The sequence below is a fragment of the Chrysemys picta genome, chromosome 3, assembly GCF_011386835.1.
Source record: "Chrysemys picta bellii isolate R12L10 chromosome 3, ASM1138683v2, whole genome shotgun sequence".
In the NCBI taxonomy this organism is placed as follows: domain Eukaryota; kingdom Metazoa; phylum Chordata; order Testudines; family Emydidae; genus Chrysemys; species Chrysemys picta.
Window position 1 is genome coordinate 186,858,961 of NC_088793.1, and position 27,263 is coordinate 186,886,223.

The following is a 27,263-nucleotide window of genomic DNA, read 5'->3' on the forward strand; positions in this document are numbered from 1 at the left end:
TGCCCTTGGTGCTGATTTCTGCCTACTCTAAAATGTCTCCTCTGAGCTAGAATACACTGGCTGTTGCTGATCATGCTGTGAGACACCTGCACTGGCTACTAGGCTTGTCATGACGCACAAAACCCTACCATCTTCAGCTTGACATTGTGCAAGTTATAATTATTCATCCAAATGAATATGTCAAAGCAGCAGCAGCAGACCTCTCATCAGAGAGAAAGAAAAATACATCAAAACATTATCAACCCAGCAGGAAGACAGGGACCATAAGGAAAATTACCCATTTTTAATATGGACGCCATAAAGCCATGTCTATTATTATTCAAAAAAGGAAAATAAAGATCTTCCAAGTTTCAAGTCCAGAAGCACTAAAACACAACTTGAAATAGGCAAAAGCTGACAGGAGGAGGGGGGGAGGGGGACAATTACCTGAAATCTATTTATATTCCCTTTAACAGGAGTTTGTATTTGTATTATAACCGGGACATTTCCATTGCTTCAGTTAAGGGTCTTGTCAGTGTTTCCATTAAAGGTGACCTACACATGTTAAAATTAAAAACCTATCAGGATTAGAACTGCATGTTGAATACCCAAAATATCTAGGGCAGGGCAAGAGTCACATTCTGTATGTCTTCCTTTTTAGTCGTCTTAGGTACCAAAATATTCAGCCATACCAGGAATTGCTGGATACTGCTCCAGGCAATATCCCAACAAGTCCTATGCTAAATTACCAATTTGCTAGAGCCTGAATTAGGCCTACAAGGGTTAATTCCATACATTCTGAAAAAATGGGTGATTTTCTATTTTTCTAAGAAGTGTTATATCCTGCTTCCAACCCCCAAACACATTTTTGCAAAAAATTGACACTCTGATCGATATAAGCAGACTCCATTCTCCAGCAGGGCTCTACAACTGATGCGAATGTACCAGCATACTGCAGTGTGTTGGGAGCTTCATTCAGAATTAGAGCAGACTATCTGCAGTTGGAATGAATTGTCACTGGTTGCAAAGACAAAAAAAGGATAAGTCTCTAGATAATTACACTGTGAATAGTCTCTCTTATCCCAGGGGCTTGGAATATTCAGTATCTAATTCTAATCTCAATAAATTTTTCCACTTTAAGATTTTTGTAGGTCACATTGACAATGCCAGACTTTCACCTGCTTGCAACATGAATGTAAACATTATCAATTTTAACTTGTCAAACAAGGTTGATTCTTGGGAGGTTTGTTTAAAACCACTTCAAAAAAAAAAAAAAGTTACTCCAGATGGTAGTTCTTAAGGTTATCAGCAGCAAACTATCAGAGCTGAAATTGACTGAGAATATTTGTGATGCTTTTAACTTAAGTCAGCTTGTATTTTTCAGTCTGTCAATCAAAAACAATCAACTCAAATATTTTCAAAAATTAAACATGAATTTACACAGCCTATAAGTGGCTTTAAAAAAGGTTTTGAAAGTGATATATGCATACACAACATAAAATCAGTATTTATAACAAGAGCAACAAAGCCACTACAATTTACAGAATAAACAATACGCATATAAGTTTTTCCAAAACATGTATGGAATCAACCAAAGCTCTGAAAGCGAAAACAAAACTGTGAAATGTCAAAATATATTTATTATTTCCTATATATAATCTTGCCCAGATCTGCAGTTGTTCCTTCATCAAACTTCCAATGCAATAAGTGTGTCATCCTGAAAGTGACAAGACTCAGAGTTTTGCCACTCAGAAGTTATGCAGCCATCCCAAACTCATACTGATACAATCTTTATGCCACACCACAAGAAATTAATGTTTTACATACACTTGCACACTTTTTATTAATAGGTGGAAACCCTAACAATCTGACAAGGACAAGATTTTTTAAATATGTAATATTTACAAAAAATGATGTTTAGTTTTATTTAATTCAGGAACAAACATTAAATATTTTCTACAGTGTGTTCCAGTTAATTTGTCTGTAAATCCCTTACCAAGAACATGCACTGCTATTGAAGGGAGAGATGTAAGAAATAATGCATGAGAAACATCAGGCCTTCCACAAAAAAGGAAAGCAATGGCATTTGGTTCTTAATTAGAACAAATCATTAAACTTACAATACTATATCAGACTCAAGTGCTCTTATTAAGCTACATACATTATAAAGGATTGCTGTTTGTTGGTGGTCAGTGTTTTAAAAAAAATATTCATCATGGTTTAGAGGGAGCTTTCCCCCCTGTTATCAGTAATTACTCTCTCATGTATATATTTCCCAGTATCATTCATAAATATTTGGAGTCTCAGCAGTCCAGTGTGTAAGAGATGGGGTAGGGATTTAGTGTTGACACAGTAGCTCTACAAGGTTGAGGAAACATTTTAAAAATTGAAAAACTGATGAAAGCAAATTAATTTAAAACTGTAAATGTTGGAGAATTAAATATGAATACACTAAATATAGCATTCTCCCAAGCATGTGTGAAGGAAAAAATACCAAAGAAAACAAATGGGAAGTGGGTTCAAAATTGTCAGACCTGTTTTTCTTTTTAAATATACCATTACCACACACCTGTCATATCAGAAACACAGTGTAAATATATCTTTAAGCTGGTAAATAAATATAATCTTAGTTATTAGAAAAGGACACAGTATGGATTTTACCTGTGGAATCCAAGAGATAGCAAATTCAACAGGGAAGTCTACACAGCAATCTGGCGGTTCTGCAGGATACTGTGGAGGAAAAAATACTTTAATCATTTTTTGCTCTTTTATGTGATTTGCCATTCAAGCTGATGCATTGTTGGGGAAAACTTGGTATCAGATGAGAGAATTTGATAATGAAATTTAAGAGCCTCAGATACCTTGAATACCAATGAAAATATGTAAACTATTTCCCCAGACAGTAATAAAATGTTAGCAGTTATCATTTAAACAAGAAACCTTCATTTACAGAAAATTTCAGTATAGCAGATTTTATTGAAGCCAGAGAGCTATCAGTTCGTAAAGTGTACAATGTTTTCAAACATACATATTTTTTTTAAAAAGACAAATGGGGAGAAGTCAAGACGGAGGAAGGATGTTTCTTCCCATCTTTTCTTCATCCTGTTTAAAGAAAGGTTAATACTTTTCATATTAATATAGGCCCAATGAATGGAAGAACCTACATTTGCATTCTTAAGTTATTTTTCCAGGTTTAGAAATGTTTAACAACTCTTCCCAAGCCTAGGATTCAACTTCCAATTTGCTGTGATACTCACCAATATATGAAAAGCAGTACTATCAAATATTCAAAACCGTCCAGTGGTGAAACTAAATTGCAACTGTGTACTGCTTCTTCAAAAACTGATAAAACTTGGGCATCTGATTAACATTGTTTAAAAAACAAAAAACAAAAAAACAATCTGACATTAAAAGAAAGAATGCCAAGGGAAGGAAAAAATAGCCAGAACAAAAATCAACAGGCTATATACAAATATGAAAGCTGATTCAATTTCAAAGTTTAATTCTTTACTTAGTCATTCTTTACACTATCCCAATCTATTGCTTTTTGTAAGCATTACACTATGAAATCTGTGAAAGAGAAACTAGGCATCTCCATTTTCTACACAAATACAAGGAAAAAAATAATTAATTTCACAGAAATACGCCCATTTCAAAGGCACCCACTATCAAAAATGTCATGACCTTTGTGACCTAAAAAGTTACATGGCTCACTCCAATACAACTTTTCCAGTTCCACCTACTAATTCTTCAGAGAATATACACATATTACGTATACAAAAAAAAAAAAGTATCCCCATCATGATAAGCAAGTGTGTAGTGGGGCTTTTTCTTGAGGGGACAATACTCTGGCCCCTACCAGAGCCCACATGAGGTATGTGATTGTTGGTCTGAATGCTTCTACCACTGCATCCAATGCAGCAATGACCCCAATCAGCATGTTTCTCGTCCTCCACCTTACCCCTACCCAAGTCCCATTATATGCTACAGGAAGAACAGGCAGTATCGGAAACTACTAGAGGTATGAGGATAGCTCCTCAGCACTTTAGGAGAAAGGACAATGATTAGTTGAAAAGGAAACAGAAGGTATGGATGAGGGAGGAATAGGAGCAGAGACCAAAAGAAGAGAAGGACAACTGTTTTCCTCATTAATGAAATGGTGTATTAATTTTATAAGACTTTTCTTTAAAAAGTGAGACCCTAATTAACTGGTTAAAAAGTATAGTTCAGCCTTATAAAGATGATACAAGTCTTCTCCCATCTTCCCCATAAATTTATCACTAATCCTAGTGACTAACTGAAATTTTGATCATCAGTTTGTTAGAACCCCTTTTCTGACATCTGAAATTTAACTGAAAACCTCATCGTATTATCTGCAAATTTTAGACTTGCTCCAGGTAGCTTCCCATTATCCTCTATGGTAAAGAATAGTGTATAGAAACTTTGTTTCTCTGCAATATCCATATCCTCTTTGATCATTCTCCTGACTCCCTTTTAGTCTATTGGACTACTGACTGATGCATGCTATATTTTTTTATTAAAAAAATAAACAAGTATATATCAGTTTGCTGTTTAAATTTCCACTTAGCTCTTCTAACTGTTAAACTAAGTCAGAAAAGGTAAGTTCCTTGTTGGATTTCCACTTTTTAAAGGAAACTTATCGCTTGAATAAGCTTTTGCCTTTTTCCATTTTAATCACACTGGTTTCAGTCACAGTCATGACTTGCAGACAAGTTAAAAAATGAGCACGGGGAAAGGGAACTGAAACAACTGGGCAAGAAACATGTACAGGGTTCTTTCACCTGCAGAAGCAATATATTTTGCCATTTAACCTAGCAATTTGGCATTACATTTTTCATTAAATATTTCATTGCTTGTATAAAAGTATACTTGCTGTCCTACAAGGGTAAGAAATTTGATCACAATGCCTGAAATTATGAACAAACTAAGCCAACACAAGTTTTCCATGCTAGGGACCAGCATCAATGTTGGGAGCACAAGTTAAAATCCCAGCAGTGTTAGTGTTGTCTTTTATAGGTAGGTAAAATGAATTCTATGCATTTTTCGGGGGTCTTTCAGATGCGATGGTGAAAACTGGGTTCCTACTTGCTTTATGCGAACTAAAAAAGTTCCTATGGCACTTTTTGCCCTAAATATCTTGGCCAAACTTTTCTCACCTCATAGTATCATGCTAATTATCAGCCTCTACCTTATACACTTCTACTAAACAGAACCACTTTTCCAAGGTACATCATTTAGGAAAGCATGTTGGTATCTTTCAGTATGAGGCTCTATATAAAAGTAAATTATAAGGATCCAGAGGCCACAGACCTTGTCAAAATAATAAAGAACATAAATTCAGTCACACTTTACGTTAAAGTTACATTTATAAATAGTAAATACAAGTTAGAGATCACCACACTGTAGGGCTGTCAATAGCAGTTAACTCAAGCAATTAACTCAAAACAAATTAACTGTGATTAATCGCAGTGTTAAACAATAATAGAATACCAATTTATTATAAATATTTTGGATGTTTTTCTACATTTTCAAATCAATTGATTTCAATTACAACAGAATACAGTGTACACTGCTCACTTCATATTTTTATTGAGAATGTTTGCACTGTAATAAAGATAAAAAGAAATAGTATTTTTCAATTCACCTCATTCAAGTACTGTAGTGTAATCTCTATCGTGAAAGTGCAATTTACAAATGTAGATTGGTTTTCGTTACATACCTGCACTCAAAAATAAAACAAATGTAAAACTTTAGCGCCTACAAGCCCACTCCATCCTACTTCTTTTCAGCCAATTGCTAAGACAAACAAGTTCATAGAATCATAGAATATCAGAGTTGGAAGGGACCTCAAGAGGTCATCTAGTCCAACCCCCTGCTCAAAGCAGGACCAATTCCCAGCTAAATCATCCCAGCCAGGGCTTTGTCAAGCCGGGCCTTAAAAACCTCCAAGGAAGGAGACTCCACCACCTCCCTAGGTAACGCATTCCAGTGTTTCACCACCCTCCTAGTGAAATAGTTTTTCCTGATATCCAACCTGGACCTCCCCCACCGCAACTTGAGACCATTGCTCCTTGTTCTGTCATCTGCCACCACTGAGAACAGCCGAGCTCCATCCTCTTTGGAACCCCCCTTCAGGTAGTTGAAGGCTGCTATCAAATCCCCCCTCATTCTTCTCTTCTGGAGACTAAACAATCCCAGTTCTCTCAGCCTCTCCTCATAAGTCATGTGCTCCAGACCCCTAATCATTTTTGTTGCCCTCCGCTGGACTCTTTCCAATTTTTCCACATCCTTCTTGTAGTGTGGGGCCCAAAACTGGACACAGTATTCCAGAAGTTTGTTTACCTTTATGGGGTCCTACCTGTAATTCCCTACCCTATAATGCACTTGCACAATAACGAGATTGCACTACAATACTTTTATAAGGTGAATTGAAAAATATTTATTTTATCTTTATTACAGTGCAAATATTTGTATAAAAATAATATAAAGTGTTCACTGTACACTTCGTATTCTGTGTAGTAATTGAAATCAATAGATTTGAAAATGTAGGAAATATCCAAAAATATTTAAGTAACTGGTATTCTATTATTAACAGTGCCATTAAAACTGTGATTAATTGCAATTATTTTTTAATCTCATGATTAATTTTGTAATCGTTTGACAGCCCTACCACCTTGTATTACAAGTCAAATTAAATTACCAACTTAGAAAAGCTTTAATTGAATATTTGAGTATTTGCCTAACAATTTATATATAAAAAATATATTTGGAGCCACAAACAATCTACCACAAACTACTGCCGGAAGACTCTTCATTTTATCCACAAGTGCCTGCTGTAAGGATAGAATTTTTGCATATCACTTCAAAACTTCACAAGTAGCTGATCCAGACATCAGCCCATCACAGGACGAAAATAAATATTGACAGAAATCAAACCAATTTTTTTAATGTTTTTATTCATGACTAAGGTGTGTTTTGAACTCAGAAAAGCACCTTCTCCTCTGAAATACAAATTAAGTATGCAAATAAGTAACTTTTGAGTAAGATAAACTAAAGCAAGTATTTTCAGAAGTAAAAGACTAGTCTGATTACATTTTGTAGAATAGTTTATCTAGAACCTCAAAAATGTACCCAAACTGTCTAAAAGCTAAATGAGAGACATAAGGCCTATTATTTCAACAGAACTAGATCAAGTTCCGTAACACAAGATTTAGCATCTAGCTCTGCATTACTGAATACTTCTAATTTTGCTTCAGTTTTCAGTGAGCTTCAACATGTGCCAGGGGCGTGCAACCTAAAAAAAGATAGAGATAAGGGGCATGAAAAGGGATATAGCATACACCAGGGTTTGGGCAAACTGCGGGCCACATCTGGCCCACCAGCCGTTTTAATCTGGCCCTCGAGCTTCTGCTGCAGAGCAGGGTCGGGGGCTGCTCCACACGGCTTCCGGAAGCAGTGGCATGGCCCCCCTCCGCTCCTACGCGTAGGGGAAGCCAGAGGGCTCCGCTCTGCATGCTGCCCCCACCCACGCATCTCCCATTGGCCAGGAACCACGACCAATAGGAGCTGCAGGGACGGTGCCTCCAGACGGGACAGCGCGCAGAGCTGCCTAGCCACGCCTGCACATAATAATAATAATAATTAATGGAGATATCCCATCTCCTAGAACTGGAAGGGACCTTGAAAGGTCATCGAGTCCAGCGCCCTGCCTTCACTAGCAGGATCAAGTACTGATTTTGCCCCAGATCCCCAAGTGGCCCCCTCAAGGATTGAACTCACAACCCTGGGCTTAGCAGGCCAATGCTCAAACCAGTGAGCTATCTCTCCCCCCTCTAAGAACCGGAGAAGGCACATGCCACTGCTTCCAGGAGTTGCTTGAGTTAAGCACCACCCCCCGCGCCCCAACACCCTGCCCCAGCCCTGAAACCCCTCCCGCCCTCCAAACCCCTCGATCCCAGCCCAAAGCACCCCTCCATGCCCCAAACCCCTGGCCCAGCCCTGATCCCCCTCCTGCCCTCCGAACCCCTTGGTCCCAGTCCGGCGCAGCCTCCTGCACCCCAAGCCCCTCATCCCCAGCCCCACCCCAGAGCCCACATCCCCAGTCAGAGCCTGCACCCCAACCCCCTGCCCCAGCCCTGATCCCCCTTCCACCCTCTGAACCCCTCAGTCCCAGCCAGGAGCACCCTCCTACACCCCAAACTCCTCATCCCAAGCGCCAACCCAGAGACCGCACCCCCCGCTGGAGCCCTCATTCCCCTACCCAGCAACCCACCCCAGCCTAAGACCCCTCTCCCACACCCTGAACTCCTCATTTCTGGCTCCACCTCGGATCCCAGCCCCCCAACCAGAGCCCTCACCCCCTCCCACACCCCAACCCCAATTTTGTGAGTATTCATGGTCCCCCATACAATTTCTATTACAAGTTTGCCCACCCCGGCATACACCAAATATTTGTTACAAGTTTTGGTGCACAGTTCTTTGTTTTTGACTGAACTACACTCTGTCTTCCAAATAGCAACCTCAGGTTCAATTCTAGTGTCTTTATACACTACCCTCACAACATTCCACCTCTTTCAACCACATAAATGACTAGCTAGCTCATAGGATAAATACTTAAGTAAATATATGACTTAATCAGCTAGTTTATTGTAGATGTTAACTAAAAAAATTCCTCGAGGCGATGATATAGTAATTTAGAAATCATCAGTTTATCTGATAATGAGATATGGATGCATTTTGAGGACTTTTCCAAACTGTAAAAAAGATGGATAAGAAAATATTTAGGTATTTCTTCTAAGGCACTTGCTGACCTTATGAAAAAATATTTAACACAACACAGTACTTCAATCATCTACAATAGAACTTGTCCCCTGAAAATTTTACTCTTCTAATCTTAAAGTGAACATCCAATCCAAGAATACTAGACACAAAACTGTATAATTTCTAGTGGTCTTGAAGACTATTAAAAAGCAATCCAACTCAGTCTTGTGTGACTTATATGCCAATCAAAAAACAAACAAACAAAAAAACAAGTACTGAATATTAATGTAAATATGTACTCCTGGTCTTCTGAAATTTCTTTTCTCCTACCTGTTTAAAATCTATTATTTAGATATCAACTTACAATTGATGAAGGAGAACTATTCTCTAAATACCCTGGTCTATATCTGTTACTGGCCCTCCCGAACCCAAACATCCCCACACAAAAAACCAACACATACTGACAATTACTTTCAGCCTTTAAAGCTGAATTAAACTGAGCCCTCAAACTCTTAATAAATCATTCTTCTTACCAGCAAAAGTCTGGTTTCATTTGCATTTTGCCTTTCTCCTTTCACTCTACAGAAAGGAAAAAATTGTTTCCTAATTTCCATGCCTACCCCACACCATGCCTCAAAACCAATTCTCTTTCTTTTGAGAACATCGGCAGTACCTGAAAAAGTATAGCGCCTGGTCTAGAAAATTAGGTCAGTTTGACTAGGTCCATCAGGAATATGAAAAATCCACCTCACTGACTGGAGTAGTTAAGGTGATCTAAGTCCCCTTGCACACAGTGCTACATTGACAGAAGAATTCTTCCATCAACCTAGCTACTGCCTCTTGGGGAGGTGGATTACCTACACTGACAGGAGAACCCCTCCCATCAGCATAGGTAGTTTGTATACTGAAGTGCCACAGCATCAGCAGTTGTGCTGCGGTAGCATTTTATGATGTGTAGACAAACCCAAAGAATGTTGACAATGTGGTCAATGCTAGAACTTCATAGAATCATAGAATATCAGGGTTGGAATGGACCTCAGGAGGTCATCTAGTCCAACCCCCTGCTCAAAACAGGACCAATCCCCAGACAGATTTTTGCCCCAGATCCCTAAATGGCCCCCTCAAGGACTGAACTCGCAATCCTGGGTTTAGCAGGCCCGTGCTCAAACCACTGAGCTATCCCTCCCCCCAATCTTTATCATACTTACCAACATAAGTAGCAAAAGAAATCAGTAGTGGGGAATGGAGTATAAAGAGTGAGACTGCTACGTCAGTTAAAGTTTGTGCAGATGAAGCGTACCATGTGGGACAAATAGCAAGGAATCCCAGGGGGAAAAAGGCAATGACCAGACAAGTGTTGGAAGATTTTCATCTTACACTTCATACAATTTCTTCTTCAACATGGCAAGTTAATTCAGCTATTTACAATATTTGTATTTACAGTACAAACCAATATTTGATGGGGGTGTGCACAAAAGGAGTACACAAACCCATTTCTCTGTATGCCTCTGAAGACAAGATTGGCCAACTAAACACTTTGATAGAGCATACAAGAGAATAGGCAGTATGTGCTCAGGGAACAAATACAAAGGTAAAAAGCTTTTAACCCAAGTACTGATGTTATCAATAGAAACAACATAGCAAAAATTAAGCAGAAGATATTTCTCAAAGAAGATGATATGAATGACTATCACAAAACTTTCCTTAAAGCTTAATGAGCATTCTTTTTCAATGTGTACTAGTGAAAAATCAAAATTCCTATGTCACCAACCATGTTTTATATATTAATTTTCTTTTGTGGCAAGTTTAAATGTCAGACACATTTTTAAAAAGGACAAACACAATTGATCATTTCACCACTATAATCTTCTGAAAAAGAGTTGATTGATGACTATGAATTACAATCTGGTGTGATTGCACTATGTTCTCAGTTGTTAGCATATGAAACTACTGAAATACTAAAACTTCCTTTTCCTACTAGAAGTCTCAGAGATTTTTAAATTACTGTACTAAAAAGAGTATACAAAAGTAATCAGATACTCAGTAGTGCATTAACATGATGGCCTTGATCCTCAAAGTAATCATACAGAACAGTGATAGGGTACACCTGAGGACACATGGGCTAAAATGTGGTCTTCAGTATCCAAATGCGATACTTAGATAATACCAAAGGGAGTGTGTGTACCTAATCTACTCAACAGGAGCAACTTGGTAGATACTTAGCTATGCTCATTGATGCAGGATTGGATTCCCATGCATTCTCTATTCTGATCATCAGATCCTCACCCTTGCTCCAGCCCTTTTACACTAAATAAAGAGATCGAGCAACATAAAAGCTCTAAAATCCCCAGAATTCCCCAGGGCTGGGACTGCAGAGAACAGCCTGTGTCTGTCTTCCTAAGACCGCCTCACAAACCTTGGTGTAGGGGGACATACCAGGGGCAGAGAGGTGCATATTGGGGGAGGGGCCAAGATTCTGAGCAGCACTACTGAAGCTGGGGAAAGACTGCTACAACTTAGATGGCCTCTTAGACAGCTGTAAAAGCAGAAGATTATTTTTAAAATGGGATAGTTGTTAGAAATTGACTTCTCAATCACAGAAATACTGTTTACAGCAGTGGTGGGCAAATTTTTTGGCCTTAGGGCCACATCTGGGTATGGAAATTGTATGGCGGGCCATGAACGCTCACGAAATTGGGGGTTGGAGTGCGGAGGAGGGTGAGGGCTCCGGCTGGGAGTGCAGGCTCTGGGGTGAGGCCAGAAATGAAGAGTTCAAGGTGTGGGAGGGGGCTCAAGGCTGGGGGTGGAGCAGAGGGGTTTGGAGTATAGGAAGGGGCTCTGGACTGAGGCAGGGGGTTAGGGTGTGGGAGGGGGTATGGGCTCTGGGCTGGGGGTTCCAGGGTGGGGCCAGAAATGAGGGGGTCATCAGGATACAGGAGGGGGCTCCGAGCTGGGGCAGGAGGTCAGGGCACGGAAGGAGGTCGGGGTACAGGCTCCAGGTGGCACTTACCTCAAGCAGCTCCTGGAAGCAGTGGCATGTCCCCCCTCCAGCTCCTACGCGGAAGGGCAGCCAGGGGGCTCCACACACTTCCCCAGTCCACAGGCACTGCCCCTGCAGCTCCCATTGGCCACAGTTCCCAGCCAATGGGAGCTGCAGAGCCGGCACTTGAGCAGCTCCCTGGCTGCCCCTACACATAGGAGCTGGAGGGGGTACATGCCACTGCTTCTGGGAGCCGTGCGGAGCGGGGCAAGCCCCCAAACCTGCTCCCCGGCTGGAGCTGGAGGGCCTGATTAAAAGGTCTGATGGGCGGGATGTGGCCCGTGGCCGTAGTTTGCCCACCCCTCATTTACAGGTATGAAAAGTTGTCTCTTATTCAAATGCAAAATCTCTGTCTCTAACTTGATGAGATTCATGTAGCAATTCCTCTATGAACATTAAGGCAGGATTATTTCACAAACACAGAAGATAGAACATTGGAGACAAGTTATGGTGACAAAAAGGTATCTGCCTAGAAAAGGTAAGTGTGAAATATTGTTTATCATCAGCTTTAGAGAAGCACTGCTTCCTAGAAAGAAGGTGACAACACTCTGGTGGAAAATGGGATGGGGTGAACCAGAGTACGACAGGAATTTGATCTACATGGATAATTGAGTTTTCTAGGTCTCGCATCTTCTTCTGGGTCCTTCAAATAAACAGTTTTTGCAACAACTCAAAAATCTTGTATGCTATTTATGTAGAACTTAACAACTATTCTGCCATCTCAGATTTGAAAATTCCTCTTCAAAATTTCCAGGTTGTTGTTTTGTTTTGTTTTTAAACAGAAAGAAGGAACAGTCTTTTCCCCAACCTTGTTCCAAGAAATAGCTGTTCTGCAAAAACGTTCAAATAATGAAATTCAGTCAGAGTCAGAAATTTTTGCCACTCAAGTACAAGATACAAGGATAAATTACTGAAGGTAAGAATATGTAGAAGGGAATGCTGTCAAACAGACCAATTATTTAGCCTAGAAAGGCTGAAAGTTCTCTTTTTACCCAAAGACCCCACTGTAGTCTCCCATACCTACTCTTCATCTCCACACATTACACAGTAAGTGGCTAAAGAAGCAACCTAACATTTTTAACATCTGTTACAGGCTTAGTCTTCTGACTGAGCGATCATGAAAAACGGCTACTAACCTTTCCATAACTGTTGTTCTTCAAGATGCATTTCTCATGTCCACTCCAATGCAGGTATGCTCATGCTATGTGCACCGCCGGCAGAAAGTTTTCCCTTCAGTAGTATCCATCAGGTAAGATCTAGCGCCCGCTGGCGTCGCACCTTCATGGCAGTGTATAGTGACTTGCCAACCCACCACCCCCTTAGTTCCTTCTTGCCAGTAACTCTGACAGAGGGGTAGGTGGGCAGGTTTTGGAATGGACATGAGCAACACATCTTGAAGAACAATTATGGAAAGGTTAGTAACAGTTTTTACTTCAAGTGCTTGCTTATGTCCATTCCAATTTAGGTGACTCCCAAGCAGTTAAGCAACTGGGGGTTTTGGAATTCATGGATATGCTGATTGCAGCACCGCTCGGCCAAAGCCTGCATCATCTCTGGCTTGTTGGGTGATGGCGTAGTGTGACGCAAACGTGTGGACTGAGGACCAGGTCGCCACTCTGCAGATATCTTCAACTGGAACCTGCACCACAAATGCCACCGATGACGCCTGCACTCTCATAGAGTAAGCCTTCAAACGAGAAGCTTGGACTTTTGCCAGGTCATAACAAGTGAGAATACACAACATGATCCATGATGAGATTCCCTGGGCTGAGACTGGACTGCTTTCATCCCATTCGCAATGGCTATAGACAGTTTAGTGGTCTTTCTAAAGGGGTTGGTTCTCTCTATATAGAAAGCAAGTGCACGTCTCACATCCAGCGAGTGGAACTTCTGTTCCTCCCTGCTTGCATGCGGCTTAGGATAGAAAACTGGGAGAAAGATGTCCTGATTACTATGAAATTGTGAGACCACCTTCGGAAGAAAGGATGAGTGTGGCTGCAACTGCATCTTGTCCTTGAAGAAGACTGTGTATGGTGGTTCAAAGGTAAGGGTCTGGATCTCTGAAACCCATCTAGCCAAGGCGATGGCCACCCACCCGGGGTGAAATGCAGAGATCACAGCTAGATGGACTCTTATGGAGGACACAATTGGGCCTTACTGCTTTAAATGAAGCAGGTAATCCAAAATAAAGTGCAGTGAGGGCTCAGTAGGTGAAACACCTTTACGCATCAACCTCTTCCATTTTGCCAGGTAAGTGACTCTAGTCAACAGTTTTCTGCTCCCCAAGAGCACCTCATGAACCTATGCTGAACAAGACCATTCTGCTGGGTTCAGCCATGGAGCTTCCATGCTGTCAGGTGAAACGATTTGAGGTTCGGGTAGAACAGGTGACCATGATCCCGAGAGATCAAGTCTGGGAACAGTGGCAGGCAGACTGGTGTGTTTACCAAGAGGCCCAGCAGAGTAGTGAACTAGTGCTGGTGTGGCCAAACCAGAGCTACAAGGATCAGTCGCATTCCGTCCCTTCTGACTTTGTACAGGGCCTTGTGAATGAGAGGAGTGGAAGGGAATGCATAGAAGAGCCATCCCATCCAGGGAAGGAGAAAAGCATCCATGAGTGAACCTGGACTGTGTCCTACGAAGGAGCAAAATTGAGGGCACTTCCTGTTTTGCCTTGTTGCAAATAGATCCAGCTGGGGAAATCCCTACTTCTGGAAAACAGTGTTCAAGATGTCTGGGCGAATGTACCAGTTGTGATGGATGGAAAAGGATCTGCTGAGATATCCACTAACTTGTTCTGCAACCCCGGTAGGTATGAGGCTTCAAGGTGAATGGAATGGGCCATACAGAAGTCCTCCTAACATAATGGAGAGGAGTGAGCTCTCCCTTGCTTGTTTATGTAAAACCTTACTATTGTGTTGTCTGTGACGACCACTACGCACTTGCACTCCAGGTGGGGTAAGAACATTTGGGAGGCTACACGCACGGCCCTTAACTCTCTCACGTTGATATGTAACTCTAGCTCCTCCGATGACCAGAGACACTGGGTCCTGAGGGTCCCCAAGTGGGTTCCCCATCCCATCTTTGAAGCATCCGTGACCAGGGACTTTGCAGAGTAGGGTCTTGAGAAGGGAATGCCTGCACACAGCATCTCCGGATCCAGCCACCACCACAGGAGGGCAGAAATCACCGACGGTGGAAGAAAGACCACCTTGTTCAGATGGTGTCGTCCTAGTATGTATATATCAATGCCAGCCATGTCTGAAGGGGATTTAGACGTGCATGTTCCACATAGGTACAGGATGCCATGTGTCCCAGAAGCTTTAAGCAGTTCCTCGCTGTTGTGATGAGGTGACTCCTTAGACTTCGTATGAGTGCCTCTACAGCTATAAATCAGCTCTCTGGAAGAAACACTCTGGCCCACTTCAAGTCAAGGATTGCCCCCAATCAATTCTATTCTCTGAACTGGGGAAAGTGTTGATTTTTGCATGTTTATCAATAGTCCCAGATCCTGGAAAGTTGACTGTATCAATCTGACATGCACCTCCACCTGGTCTCTGGATCGACCTTTGATCAGCCAGTCGTTCAGATAGAGGTATACTTGCACCCCTCTCCTCCTCAGAAAGACTGCCATGCACTTCATGAACACCCAAGGAGTTGCTGACAGACCAAAGGGTAGCACTATGAACTGACAATGCTTGTGGTCTACCATAAATGTTATGTATCTTCTGAGACCTTGAGAGATAGCAATGTGAAAATACGCATCCTTTAAGTCAAGGCACACCAGTCCCCTGGATCCGGAGAGGGGATAATCGAAGCCAGAGAGACCATGCGGAACTTCAGCTTCTTCATGAATCTGTTGAGGTTTCGCAGATTAAAAATCAGTGTGTTGGCCTTTAGGATCAGAAAGTAACAGGGGCAGAAACACCATCCCCTTAGCGCCGTTGGAACCTCTTTCACTGCTCCCTCCCTTAGGAGCGACTGCACCTTCTAGGCTAAAAGTCTCTCCTGAGAAGGGTCCCTGAAAAGGGATAGGGAGGAAGGTAAGGAGGCGAACAACTGAATTGCAGGGTATATCCCACTTTCACCATGCACAATACCCAACAGCCCATGGTAATGCAGGTCCATGGCCGGTAGAAGTGGGACAACCGGTCCACAAACATAGGGGAAATAGAATCTAAAGGCTGTCCTGGTACACCATCCTCATGTGTACCCTCAAAAGGTCTGTTTGGACCCTGCCAAGTGTCTCAAGGGGACAGATATCTGGGCAAATGAGGGTTGAGATGTAGGCCTTCTCTTGTAGCCCCTATTCCTCCTCTGGCTATACCCTGTCCCATGTCCAATGCTGGGCGTCTCTGGTCGGAGCAATGTCTGCTCCTGGGCGAGGCATAGGATTCTGCCTCCAAAACCAAGCCGTAGGACTCACTCCTGGGTGACCATGGTGGTGCAGTGCTGACCGGCACTGGAGAGCAGTGCCACGCCATCATTGCAGGCTTGCCCTTCGAAGTCACCTGCCTTGGTGCCCTGGCGTCCCGTGATGTCGGATCTGCAACAGACAGTTCACAACCAGCCAGGGATGGCGGCATCGTGAGTGAAAGAAGGTTCCTCACAGCCTCAAAGGTCTCTGGCATTGATGGTAAAGACAGGGCCAACGCGGCACAGTGGCTCTCCCTAGGTGGGGAAATCCATTGGCACTGGACTCAACGGCACCCTTCCCAGGGCCAAAAGTCGACGGAGCCGCATACCCTGTCAGCACCTCAGAGTGGCCCAACATGGGCTGCACTCTTTCTGAGTTCCTATTGCTCACAGGTCTCGGGGTCAGGGAGCGCCCCCCAGTCTGTCTTCCTGTGTTTTTTCTTTGGCACCAGTGATGACGAGTAGTGCGAAGAGGCTGGTGCCAGTTTCCTGTGAACCAGGGATGAATGACGGTGCCAGGAGTCCCGGTCACCAGCGCACAATCCTTTCCTGGTGCCGGTGAGGAGGAAGGGCACTATACCTCTTTTCAAGGATGCCAGAGCACTTCTGACCAACATCGAAGTGCTCTGTGCCAATTCCACTTGAAGCTCCGAGGTGGGACGAAGAGCCACCTCCATCAGGAGGAACTTAAGTCTGTTGTCCCTGTCCTTTTTAATCCTGGGTTTGAAACCTCTACAGATCTTGCACCATTCTTGAACGTGGGCCTCTCCCAGGCACTTAAGACAGTTATCATGCAGGTCACTCACCGCTATCAGTTTGTGGCACACCACACGCTGTTTGAAACCCTGGGACCGAAGCACATCCCGGTGCCCAGTGCAGGCTACCCCACAAGGTGAGGAACACTGCTAACTATATTATACTTACTTAACTATTTACAGATAAAGTCCACTGAGAGCAACACTTGCGAGACGCAAGAGACGAGTATGTTCCAGCAACTGTCTTGGGTGGTAAAAAGGAACTGATGGAGCAGTGGGGCAGCAGACCATGAGGGCACGACTCCAGAGGGCACCAGAGCTGACCTGACGGATAACACCGAGGGAAAAGCTTTCCAGCGTCAGTGCATGCGGCACATGCACACCTACATTGGAATGAACATGAGCAAGTACTCGAAGAGTGAAGGTTTCCAAAATGGCACTGGATGCTAACCTGTAACGGAAGGTTTTTGCAAGTGGTGTATAACTTGATAACAAAAGATACTTATAGATTACTATTATGCACTGAGAGTTTTAAACTGGTCTTAAAAAAAAGTCTTCGGAACAACATTCACTGGTTTAATCATTGTTCAAACCACCTGAAGATAAAGGACAAGCACGCAAAACATTTTGGAAAGAAACCAGTTCACTAACTTCAGTATAAAAGATAAAAGAGAGGAATCCATTATTTTTGGTCTTATTTTCTTAAAGTATTTTCCCACAAATAAATTCACCTTTGCATTTAACTTCAGTGTGATTAGATGCTGTCGACCACATGAGTCTTCTCCTTTTAGCTTGATGGTATTAAGACCAGTATCTACATATACGACTCTGAAAGGAAAAGAAAACTCTGGTAGTATAAGAGGGAATTATAACTCGTAATCTTTGCTATATTCCTAATTAGTCTGTTACAAATATTAATCAGTGGAAGTCCTGCATGCCAGACATTTCTGTTGTTGTAGATTTACTGCTGTTAATACATCAGTCTACTGCTTAATGCAGTCATATATCTCTGGGTTATTTACAATGTGTGTCAAGGCTCATGCTGTGGTCAGTGAGCACTATGTTTCAGTTTTCCATCACTGGAACCTTTGACACACACAGCATGTTCCTGTCAGCCTCTACTTATGTACACATTAAACTTTCTGTCAAGTTCCTTAATCCATTTCTGCAGTTTCTTACAGTATAAGACTTATGTTCTCTGTTTGCTTTTCTCCTCAATGAACTTCTCTTTTATTATCATCAATACTGTTATTTTAGAAAATTCAGTTGGTATTGGTTTATATACTCAAATCAATTTTCTAAAGAAAATATAGTATTAGAACAGGTATAAAGTCATTTACAATAATTTTCTTTCATGTTATGACAGTTTTTTATACAGTATACATGTACCCAAGCAAGTGTTAAGTGCATACTGAAGGTTGCTAAGATTTTAAACATGTAACAAATACAGGAGTTTTGTTCAAGATGCCACAGATTTAAGTTTCCTACTACAATGGAGACCAATAAATTTTTAAAAACAGCATTCTTTGGAAATAAGGTCCCCTGAGTAGTTTAAATTATTTCCAAAGAGGTTCTAACTTTGCTGTATATTTACTAGTGAACTGGGCATGTGGATACTTTGACACTTTTACAATACCATTCTCTTGTAAAGATACAAAGCAGTCTAAGCGTATTGCACAACTTATCACCTATACTGATGACAAGGTCCATTAGAGTTCAAAACTATCTTCTGCCTGCTGACCTGCCTAACAGTTTTTTAAATAAAAACCATTACATGCTAGTCCAGTCACTGAAGTCAGCACACTGGGAAAATGGCTCTTTCAGGAGAAGCAGGCCAGAGAAAGCCTTATTAAAGCAGAAAAAAATAGGTCTGAACTAAAGGATATGCATGCTCTTGGATTGGAAGCAGAAGAAAATAGTGAAAAGAAAAAAATAAGGAAAACATTTGTACTCCACAGCACACAATCAAATATGCAGGCATTGGGAAAAAATAAATATAAAAAGTGGTAGAAGTTGGGGATATGAAAAAGGATGAATCATGAAATAATGACATCTAATTTTCTTGTACGATATCAAATGACTCAAAGTTCTTTTGGATAATTTGACACTAATATTTTCCCTAGAAAATTTAAGAGTTGAATTCAGGACTTATATGAGAAGGTGTGATTAAGCTTAAGTCAATCGAGCTGCATTAATTTAAACCCGGTATAAATTTGGCTCTAGTCACCAGCAAAGCAAGCAGATGCTTGGGGCAGCACATTTGCAGGGGGCAGCATTCGGGCCATCCTTTTTTGTTTTGTTTTGTTTTTATTTGCTTGGTGGCCCGCCGTAGAGCCCCATAACACTCACTTCATCCCCTCTCGCAATGGTGCAGAAGTGGAGAACCCACAGGACCCTGGGAGCTGTAGTTCCTTGGCTAGCTCCCTGCCTATAGAGCCAGCCCTGGAGCAGGGAAAGAACTACGTTTCCCAGCAATCCCTTGGCAGCTATCAACAGGAAAGGGAGGGGTAGGGAGTGAGGTAGCTGAGCCATACTGCAGCTTGCTGTGAGTCGAAAGGGGTGGCACTGTGAATGGGGAACAAGTATGCCCAAGGAGTAGAAGACTTCCCCAGACTGGATTAGGGATACTGGTGTGACCTCACCTTGCAGCCCCCAAAGAAGGAATTGGGTGGACTAAATGGACAATGCACCTCTCTATCTAAAGCCTAGCAAGGGAGGTACGTGGATCCCACTAGAATTTAAAATGAAAAGTAAGGGACGGGAGGCTCTGCTAGAGTACTTGGGCAGCTTTAGATCAGTACCAGGAACTTAGGTCGATTTCCACTTGTGAGCCATGGAAGCAGAAATTGACTTTTCCTTTCCAGATTTAGCCAATATTCAGAAAGGGAATCTAGCACCTGCCTTCCAGATTTGAACACCCTCAAAATTCAGGAGTGCTAAAGCTCATTTGCGCAGCTGTTACTTCATTTCTCCCAAATCAAATATACTGATCCACTTTAACTTGCTATAGAAAAAGTAGGATAAAATTGAGCAAGAAATGCTTCCCAGTGGTTATTAGGTGTGGAATTGCTATTTTCAACAGCCATTGCCTTTTTTTGTTTGTTTGTTTGAGTTTTATTTGTTTAAAAGGAAGACAGTGATATTGCATTGGCAAATTCCCCATAGAAAGAAAGAGTGGAACAAAAGAATAATAAAGGTACCTCAACTTTTACTCATTTATGTAGGACAGTCTTATAATATGTATCCAGATATCCTCCAATCACACAAGCTGAAAATTGTTCCACTTTACTGCAGTTCTGTAACCATATGGGAACCAATCCTGTCTATGTTTTGTGCACATCCAAAATTCCTGCTGAATGACCTGCCCTGGCAGCGAGTTACCAGTGACCCAGGCCTGGGACTGCAGGAGGGTGCAGGTTGCGGGGGAGAGCCCAGGGCTGGGGTGGCATGGGGTGGGGGGGATCCCAGGGCTGGGGCAGCAGGGGGGATCCCAGGGCTGGGGTGGATGGCAGCCAACATTTTTTTTTTGCTTGGGGGGCAAAAAACCTAGAGCCGGCCCTGAGTCTACATATCCATTTTAAATCAGAAAATCATTAATCCCATCTTTTTCAAAAACCTTGCACCAGATCCCCATAGCAAGATTTTATAAAGTGAAGATTAAGAGATTCTAAATCCATCCTTCACTTGCAGTTGCTGAGAAAAACAAAACATGATTTCATATAGTTAAACCAGGAAATGGATACTAGAGAAAAATGTATAGTGTCATGCCCAATATGTAGTATAACTGGTGCCTGCCATAAAGCATCACCAGATCAGATAGCAAAAAAGTAGAGAAAAAAATTAAAGAGACGCTGTCAAGGTTGTTAGGATTTAAGATTAACCTACCTTGACAGTTGCCTTGTATATTTCAGAACAAGATCCAAAACTGGTTTACTCTTCACTGGAAACTGATGGACATATTCTATCTCTCAAACACTTGTTTACAAAGGAAATAAGTCTTTAGTGCTGTGACAAAGTTTTATTTTAAAATACTGGAATCCTTACGGTAAGTCCAATAAATGATTAACATCAAAGTAGGGCAATTGTAAAGGCCTAACAACCCTTAGTGTGCCTTTAAAAATTAAAAAAATACATATCAAATTATTATAAATAAATAGTTTCATACCAGCAGTATGATCACATTCAAGACCTTAGCTTGGAAAGACCCTCCAGTCAATTTCCTGAATGTTGGAAACTAGGCACACTGCAAAAACTACAAAAGTTTGAAATGTCTTCAGAAAGGGTGCTATGATAGAGAAAACCATGTGTATTTGTGCAATAATACACCTTTATACACCTACCATATAAAAAAAATCCAAGAGAAAGTAACTCCCATCTCCCACTTTTCCACACATATATTGTCAATAAATTCTAGAACAAAAAAGTATCTTTGCAAAAAATTGTTTTTAAAAAAATTTAAATTGTCATCTTAACAGTCTGAAATGCTGGAAAAGATCTTCCATGCTAATCCTCTATGATGTACTATTGAACTTAAAGCCAATCTGAAAATCCTTACCCCTTAGAGCTTGGGAAGGGGGAAAATAATGAACTTTGACCTCTAGAACTCTCCCCTGGTGGATGACAGACTGAAAGAGTACAAAGATACACCTTGATTAGAGATAGAGAGCCTAAGACTTTAATATTAAATAATCCACAACAGAGAAGCAGAGCTTGGAGGCTAGTTGTTATACACTACCTACAGTGAAAACTAGGGCTATCAAGCAATTAAAAAATGAATCATGATTAATCATACAATTAAAAAAATTAAACACAATTAATAGCATTGTTAAATAATAGAATACCATTTATTTAAATATTTTTGGATGTTTTCTAACATTTTCAATTACAACACAGAACATAGTGTACAGTGCTCACATATTTATTTTTTACTATAAATATTTGTGCTATAAAAACAAAAGAAATAGTATTTTTCAATTCACCTAATAAAAGTACTGTAATACAATTTCTTTATCATGAAAGTTGAACTTACAAATGTAGAATTACGTACAAAAAAATAACTGCATTCAAAAATAAAACAATGTAAAACTTTAGAGCCTACAAGTCCATTCAGTCCTACTTTTTGTTCAATCGGTCACTCAGACAAGCAAGTTTGTTTACATTTGCAACAGATAATACTGCCCGCTTCTTGTTTACAATGTCATATAAAAATGAGAACAGGTGTTCACATGGCACTGATGTAGCCAGTGCCACAAGATATTTATGTGCCAGAGCTGTTAAAGATTCATATGTCCCTTCATGCTTCAACCACCATTCCAAAGGACATGCGTCCATGCTAATGAGGGGTTCTGCTAGATAACAATCCAAAGCAGTGCAGACCGATGCATGTTCACTTTCGGCAAATGAGTCAGATGCCACCAGCAGAAGGTTGATTTTCTTTTTTTAGTGGTTTGGGTTCTGTAGTTTCCGCATCAGAGTGATGCTCTTTTAAGACTTCTGAAAGCATGCTCCATACTTCATCCCTCTCAGATTTTGGAAGGCACTTCAGATTCTTAAACCTTGGATTGAGTGCTGTAGCTATCTTTAGAAATCTCACATTGGTACAGTCTTTGCGTTTTGTCAAATCTGCAGTGAAAGCGTTCTTAAAACAAACAACATGTGCTGTCATCATCCGAGACTGCTATTACATGAAATATGTGACAGAATGTGGGTAAAACAGAGCAAGAGACATACTATTCTCCCCCAAGGAGTTCAATCACAAATTTAATTAAAGCATTATTTTTTTAACAAGCGTCATCAGCATGGAAGCATGTCCTCTGAAATGGTGGCCTAAGCATAAAGGGGCATATGAATGTTTAGCATATATGGCATGTAAATACCTTGCAATGCCAGCTACAAAAGTGCCATGCGAACGCCTGTTCTCACTTTCAGGTGACATTGTAAATAAGAAGCCGGCAGCATTATCTCCCGTAAATGTAAACAAACTTTTGTCTCTTAGTGATTGACGAACAAGAAGTAGGACTGAGTGGACTCGTAGGCTCTAAAGTTTTACATTGTTTTGTTTTTGAGTGCAGTTATGTAACAAAAAAAAATCTACATTTGTAAGTTGCACTTTCACGAGAAAGACTATTATGGTATTGTATTAGGTGAATTGAAAAATAGTATTTCTTTTGTTTATCATTTTTTCATTGCAAATATTTATAATAAAAATAATATAAAGTGAGCACTGTACACTTTGTATTCTGTGTTGTAACTGAAATCAATATATTTGAAAATGTAGAAAAACATCCAAAAATATTTAATAAATGTCAATTGGTATTCTATTGCTTAACAGTGCGATTAAAACTGCAATTAATCATGATTAATTTTTTTGAGTTAATTGCATGAGTTAACTGCGATTAATCAACAGCCCTAGTGAAAACTTTTTTCCATTTCTGAGTTTAGTATTTCACCATAAATGGCTTTTCGGATTCCAGCAGAATCTTTTGCACTTCAGAACATGCCAAATCAGAAATAATCAATCTCCCAGGATATAGGCTGTGAAGTGGAACAGTTACAGATTGGGAGTCAGCAGGTGCAATGACATCAGTAGGAGATACTGAGGGTCCCACAAAATTCATATAGAAATACAACCTAGACCAGTGATTCTCAACCTGTTTACCATTGTGGGCTGCGTATGTGGCTCTCTGTGTGTTACTTGGGCCACATCCACACAATATATATACTACCTGTATGGCCCTGAGGAGTCACGATGGCCGCAGCTGTGTGCTGATTGAGCCAGAAGAGGGCTGCGGGTTGAGAACCCTGGTCTAGATGCTGGAGCAATTACTATGATCCATGCGCTCTTCTGGCATATTTTTGCTCACCAGTGGGATTAGTGGAAAAGTGTAAAGGTTTAGTGAGGAGATGGGGGGGGTTAAGGTGCCTTTCGTTTAACTGTTTGTATCCAGACCTGCTCTGGAGCAGAAATGAGGACACAGCACACTTGTCAAAGAGGTCTGATGACAAATCTCTTGAATAAGAGATCTATCACAGTTGATCCCAGACCCAAACTTTGGTCTAAACTTAAAAGTTTGGTTGATGTAGGCATAGAAATAGCTATGTTGATGGAAGAATGCTACCACCGATGTAGCTAACTTCATTTAGGGAGCTGGTGTTCCTACACTGATGGAAAAAAACCTTCCATTAGCATAGGTTGCATCTACACTACAAGGTTAAGCCAGCATACTTATGCTGACATAACTATGCTGGTAAAGTCTCCGTAGCGTAGACATATCACTAGTCATGTTGTCTTTGAAGACTGTGCCCACAGTGTTCTCTCTTAGTGCACTACCTATGCTTGCCAAATACAAACATAAGATGCACTTGATGAACTAGGCATCAGTTCCACACAGCCATGCCCTCGCAAAGCTGTTGGGACTGCACACCTTGTTTGTTGATGTAACACCTGACTGTCTTCTTGTCAGTGTCTTGAACAGTCGTAGAAAAAAATTTATAACCCAGCTTGTAGCTCTCAGTTCCAGAACATGGAGTTTGATCTCAGGTACATTCCATCAACCATGAACTGTTAGCTTCTAGAGGTGTGGCTCTTCCCAAATTATGATGATCGCAGTAGATGGGAAAAGAAGACTAAATGTATTGTCTGAGAGTTCGCAGCATTGGAGAGTTCTAAGGTTGTTTTGTTGTTATATATAACTCTTGTTTATATATATATATATATATATATATATATATATATATATACATACATATACACACACACACACACACTCTCTCTCTCTACCTAGGTCATCTTTGCCTGCATTTCAGCCAGTGGACTCACTTAGATACAGGGGAAACTTCATCCTATGAATTACAAGCAGGAACCATGTTCTTTTTGGCTAGTAAAAGGCTTGTACAAAAGAACTGGGTCTTTTATCAATAGAAATTGCCCATCTCTCCTTAAGGGAGGGCAGATTATGACTTCTCATAAGAAAGTATGGCATCTGCTGAAGAAATCACCACTTGACAGTTTTACTTGGCCAGATTGTCAATATCTCAGCTGTCTTTTCTGTTTAAGGTTATTGAAAAAGTGGGGGAAAAGCAATTCTGAATATCTGGTGGCCTCAGACCTCTTGCACTCTTTTCAATATGGGTGCCATCCAGTGTACGGAACAGACTGCTCCAGTTACATTGGTAGATGATCTCTCGGTAGTGGATAAAGATTTCATCACCATGCTATTATTAAATGCCAGATGGCAACACTTCATGCCAACAATATCAATGCTAACGCCTCAGTGGACCCCAGCAGAATAGGCTAGAGCTGTTTTTTGGATGGCTCTACTCTTTTCTATTGAATAGCTGCTCTCTCTCTCTCTCTCTCTCTGAGGGAGCTCTCGTGTGGGGTTCTGCAGGTTTCCATCTTGTCACTCTCCCATCCAATGTGTATTTGGGGAAGTTGGGAGGATTAGTCAGGAGATGGGGGGTTGTGGTGCCTTCAGTATGCTGATGACTCCCACCTTGGTCTCTCTATCACTTCATCCACCCATAGCAGTCAATTGCCTAGCCCAGTGTTTGGAAGACATCGGGACATGGAGAAGAGTTAATTAGCTGGTTGAAACACAGTCTAGAGACATCTGAGAGGATGTTGATAGATTCATAGATTTCAAGGAGAGAAGGGACCATTGTTTTTATCTAGTCTGACCTTCTGAATGACACAGGCCATAGAACTCCCCCAATATAATTCCTAGAAAACATTCTTTTAGAAAAACATCCAATCCGGATTTAAAAATTGTCCGTGATGAAGGATCCACTCTGACCCTTGGTAAATTATTCCAATGGTTAATTAGTCTCACTGTTAACAATTTAAGCCCTATTCCATGTCTGAATTTGTATAGTTTCAACTTCCAGCCACTGGGTCATGATATCTCTTTCTCTGCTAGATTGAATAGCCCATTATTAATTATTTGTTCCCCATGTTGGTACTTCTAGATTTGGTTGCAATCACCCCTTAACCTTCACTTTGTTAAACTAAAGAGATTGAGTTTCTTGATTCTATTGCTATAAGGCATGTTTCCTAATCCTTTAGTAATTCTCGTGGCTCTTCTCTGAATCCTCTCCAATTTAGCAACACCCTTCTTGAATTCTGGACGCCAGAGGTAGGCACAGTATTCCAGCAGCAGTCATACCAGTGCCAAATGGAGAGATAAAATAACCCCTCTACTCCTACTCAATATACCCATGTTTATGCATTCAAGGACTACATTAGCCCTTTTGGCTACAGCATTGCACTGGGAGCTCATGTTCAGCTGATTATCCACCATGATCCCTAAATCTTTGTCAGAGTCATTGCTTCCCAGGATAGAGTCCCCCATTGTGAAAGTATGGCCTCTTTGTCCCTCCCCCCCCCCCCCACAGATGGTGATGAAAACAAATGTAAGAGATGGTAGAGATGATATCACTTCATCTACTTCAGGGGCTCAAGTAGCATCACAGGGCAAGGTGCAGAATTTAAGAGTCTGATTGGTGCTACCAGAAGAGCGTGCCAGTTTTTCCTCAAAACCAAACCTTGCCTTGTTAACGCCAAACTAAACTACTGCAATGTGCCCTACATAGGGCTACATCTTATTTCTATCCGGAAGTTGAAGCTGATACAAAATTTGACCAATTGTTATTGGGTACATCTTTCCAGAAATATTTGACATCAGTGCGTTTAGATTTCCACAGACCACCTATTTAGGTACAATAACAGAAAGGGAAAATTCTGTTTTAAGTGAATATTCATTCTTGGACCCTCCATGTCAGACAGTTTCCAAGGTGAACATTACCCATCTCAGTGGCAACGGGGGCAGGCCAGATGTTTGCTCTGAGCCTGGATTTAGGAACTCCCCTCTGGAAGAACTCTCCAGAACAATAGCTTCCAAAGCTGAAAAAGTGCCATATAAAAGAGTATTCAACTCAAACCATTTGCAGCAGCTCCTTGACATAAAAAGAACAGTTACCTGTTCTGTAACTGGCGTTCTTCGAGATGTGTTGCTCCTGTCTATTCCACAGTAGGTGTGCGTGCTCGCCATGTGCACCAGTGCTGTAAGTTTTTCCCTTAGCAGTACCCATACTGGGGGAGCACCGCAGCGACCCCTGGAGTGGCACCTGTATATCGTGCTATAAGGGGAGCCACGGGCTCAGTTCCTTCTTGCCAGACAACTCCGACAGAGGGGAAAGAGGGCGGGGTGTGGAATAGACAGGAGCAAAACATCTTGAAATTACGGAACAGGTAACTGTCCTTTCTTCTTCGAGTGATTGCTCCTGTGTATTCT

General features: G+C 41.3%; 1 protein-coding gene across 3 annotated transcripts in view; it reads right to left on the bottom strand.

Annotated features, from left to right (window-relative positions):
* The window catches only part of FANCL (FA complementation group L), an 82,429-nt gene that overhangs the window by 31,127 nt on the left and 24,039 nt on the right, over positions 1–27,263 (bottom strand). For 2 of the 3 annotated variants that reach the window (XM_005312880.5, XM_008179018.4), the window contains 2 exons: positions 17,703–17,799; positions 2,641–2,709 (listed from right to left, as the gene is read on the bottom strand). In XM_005312880.5, the coding sequence (XP_005312937.1) occupies positions 2,641–2,709; positions 17,703–17,799 (166 nt within the window). The remainder of the gene's footprint in view (positions 1–2,640; positions 2,710–17,702; positions 17,800–27,263) is intronic. The other variant, XM_042857241.2, reaches the window with a different exon arrangement.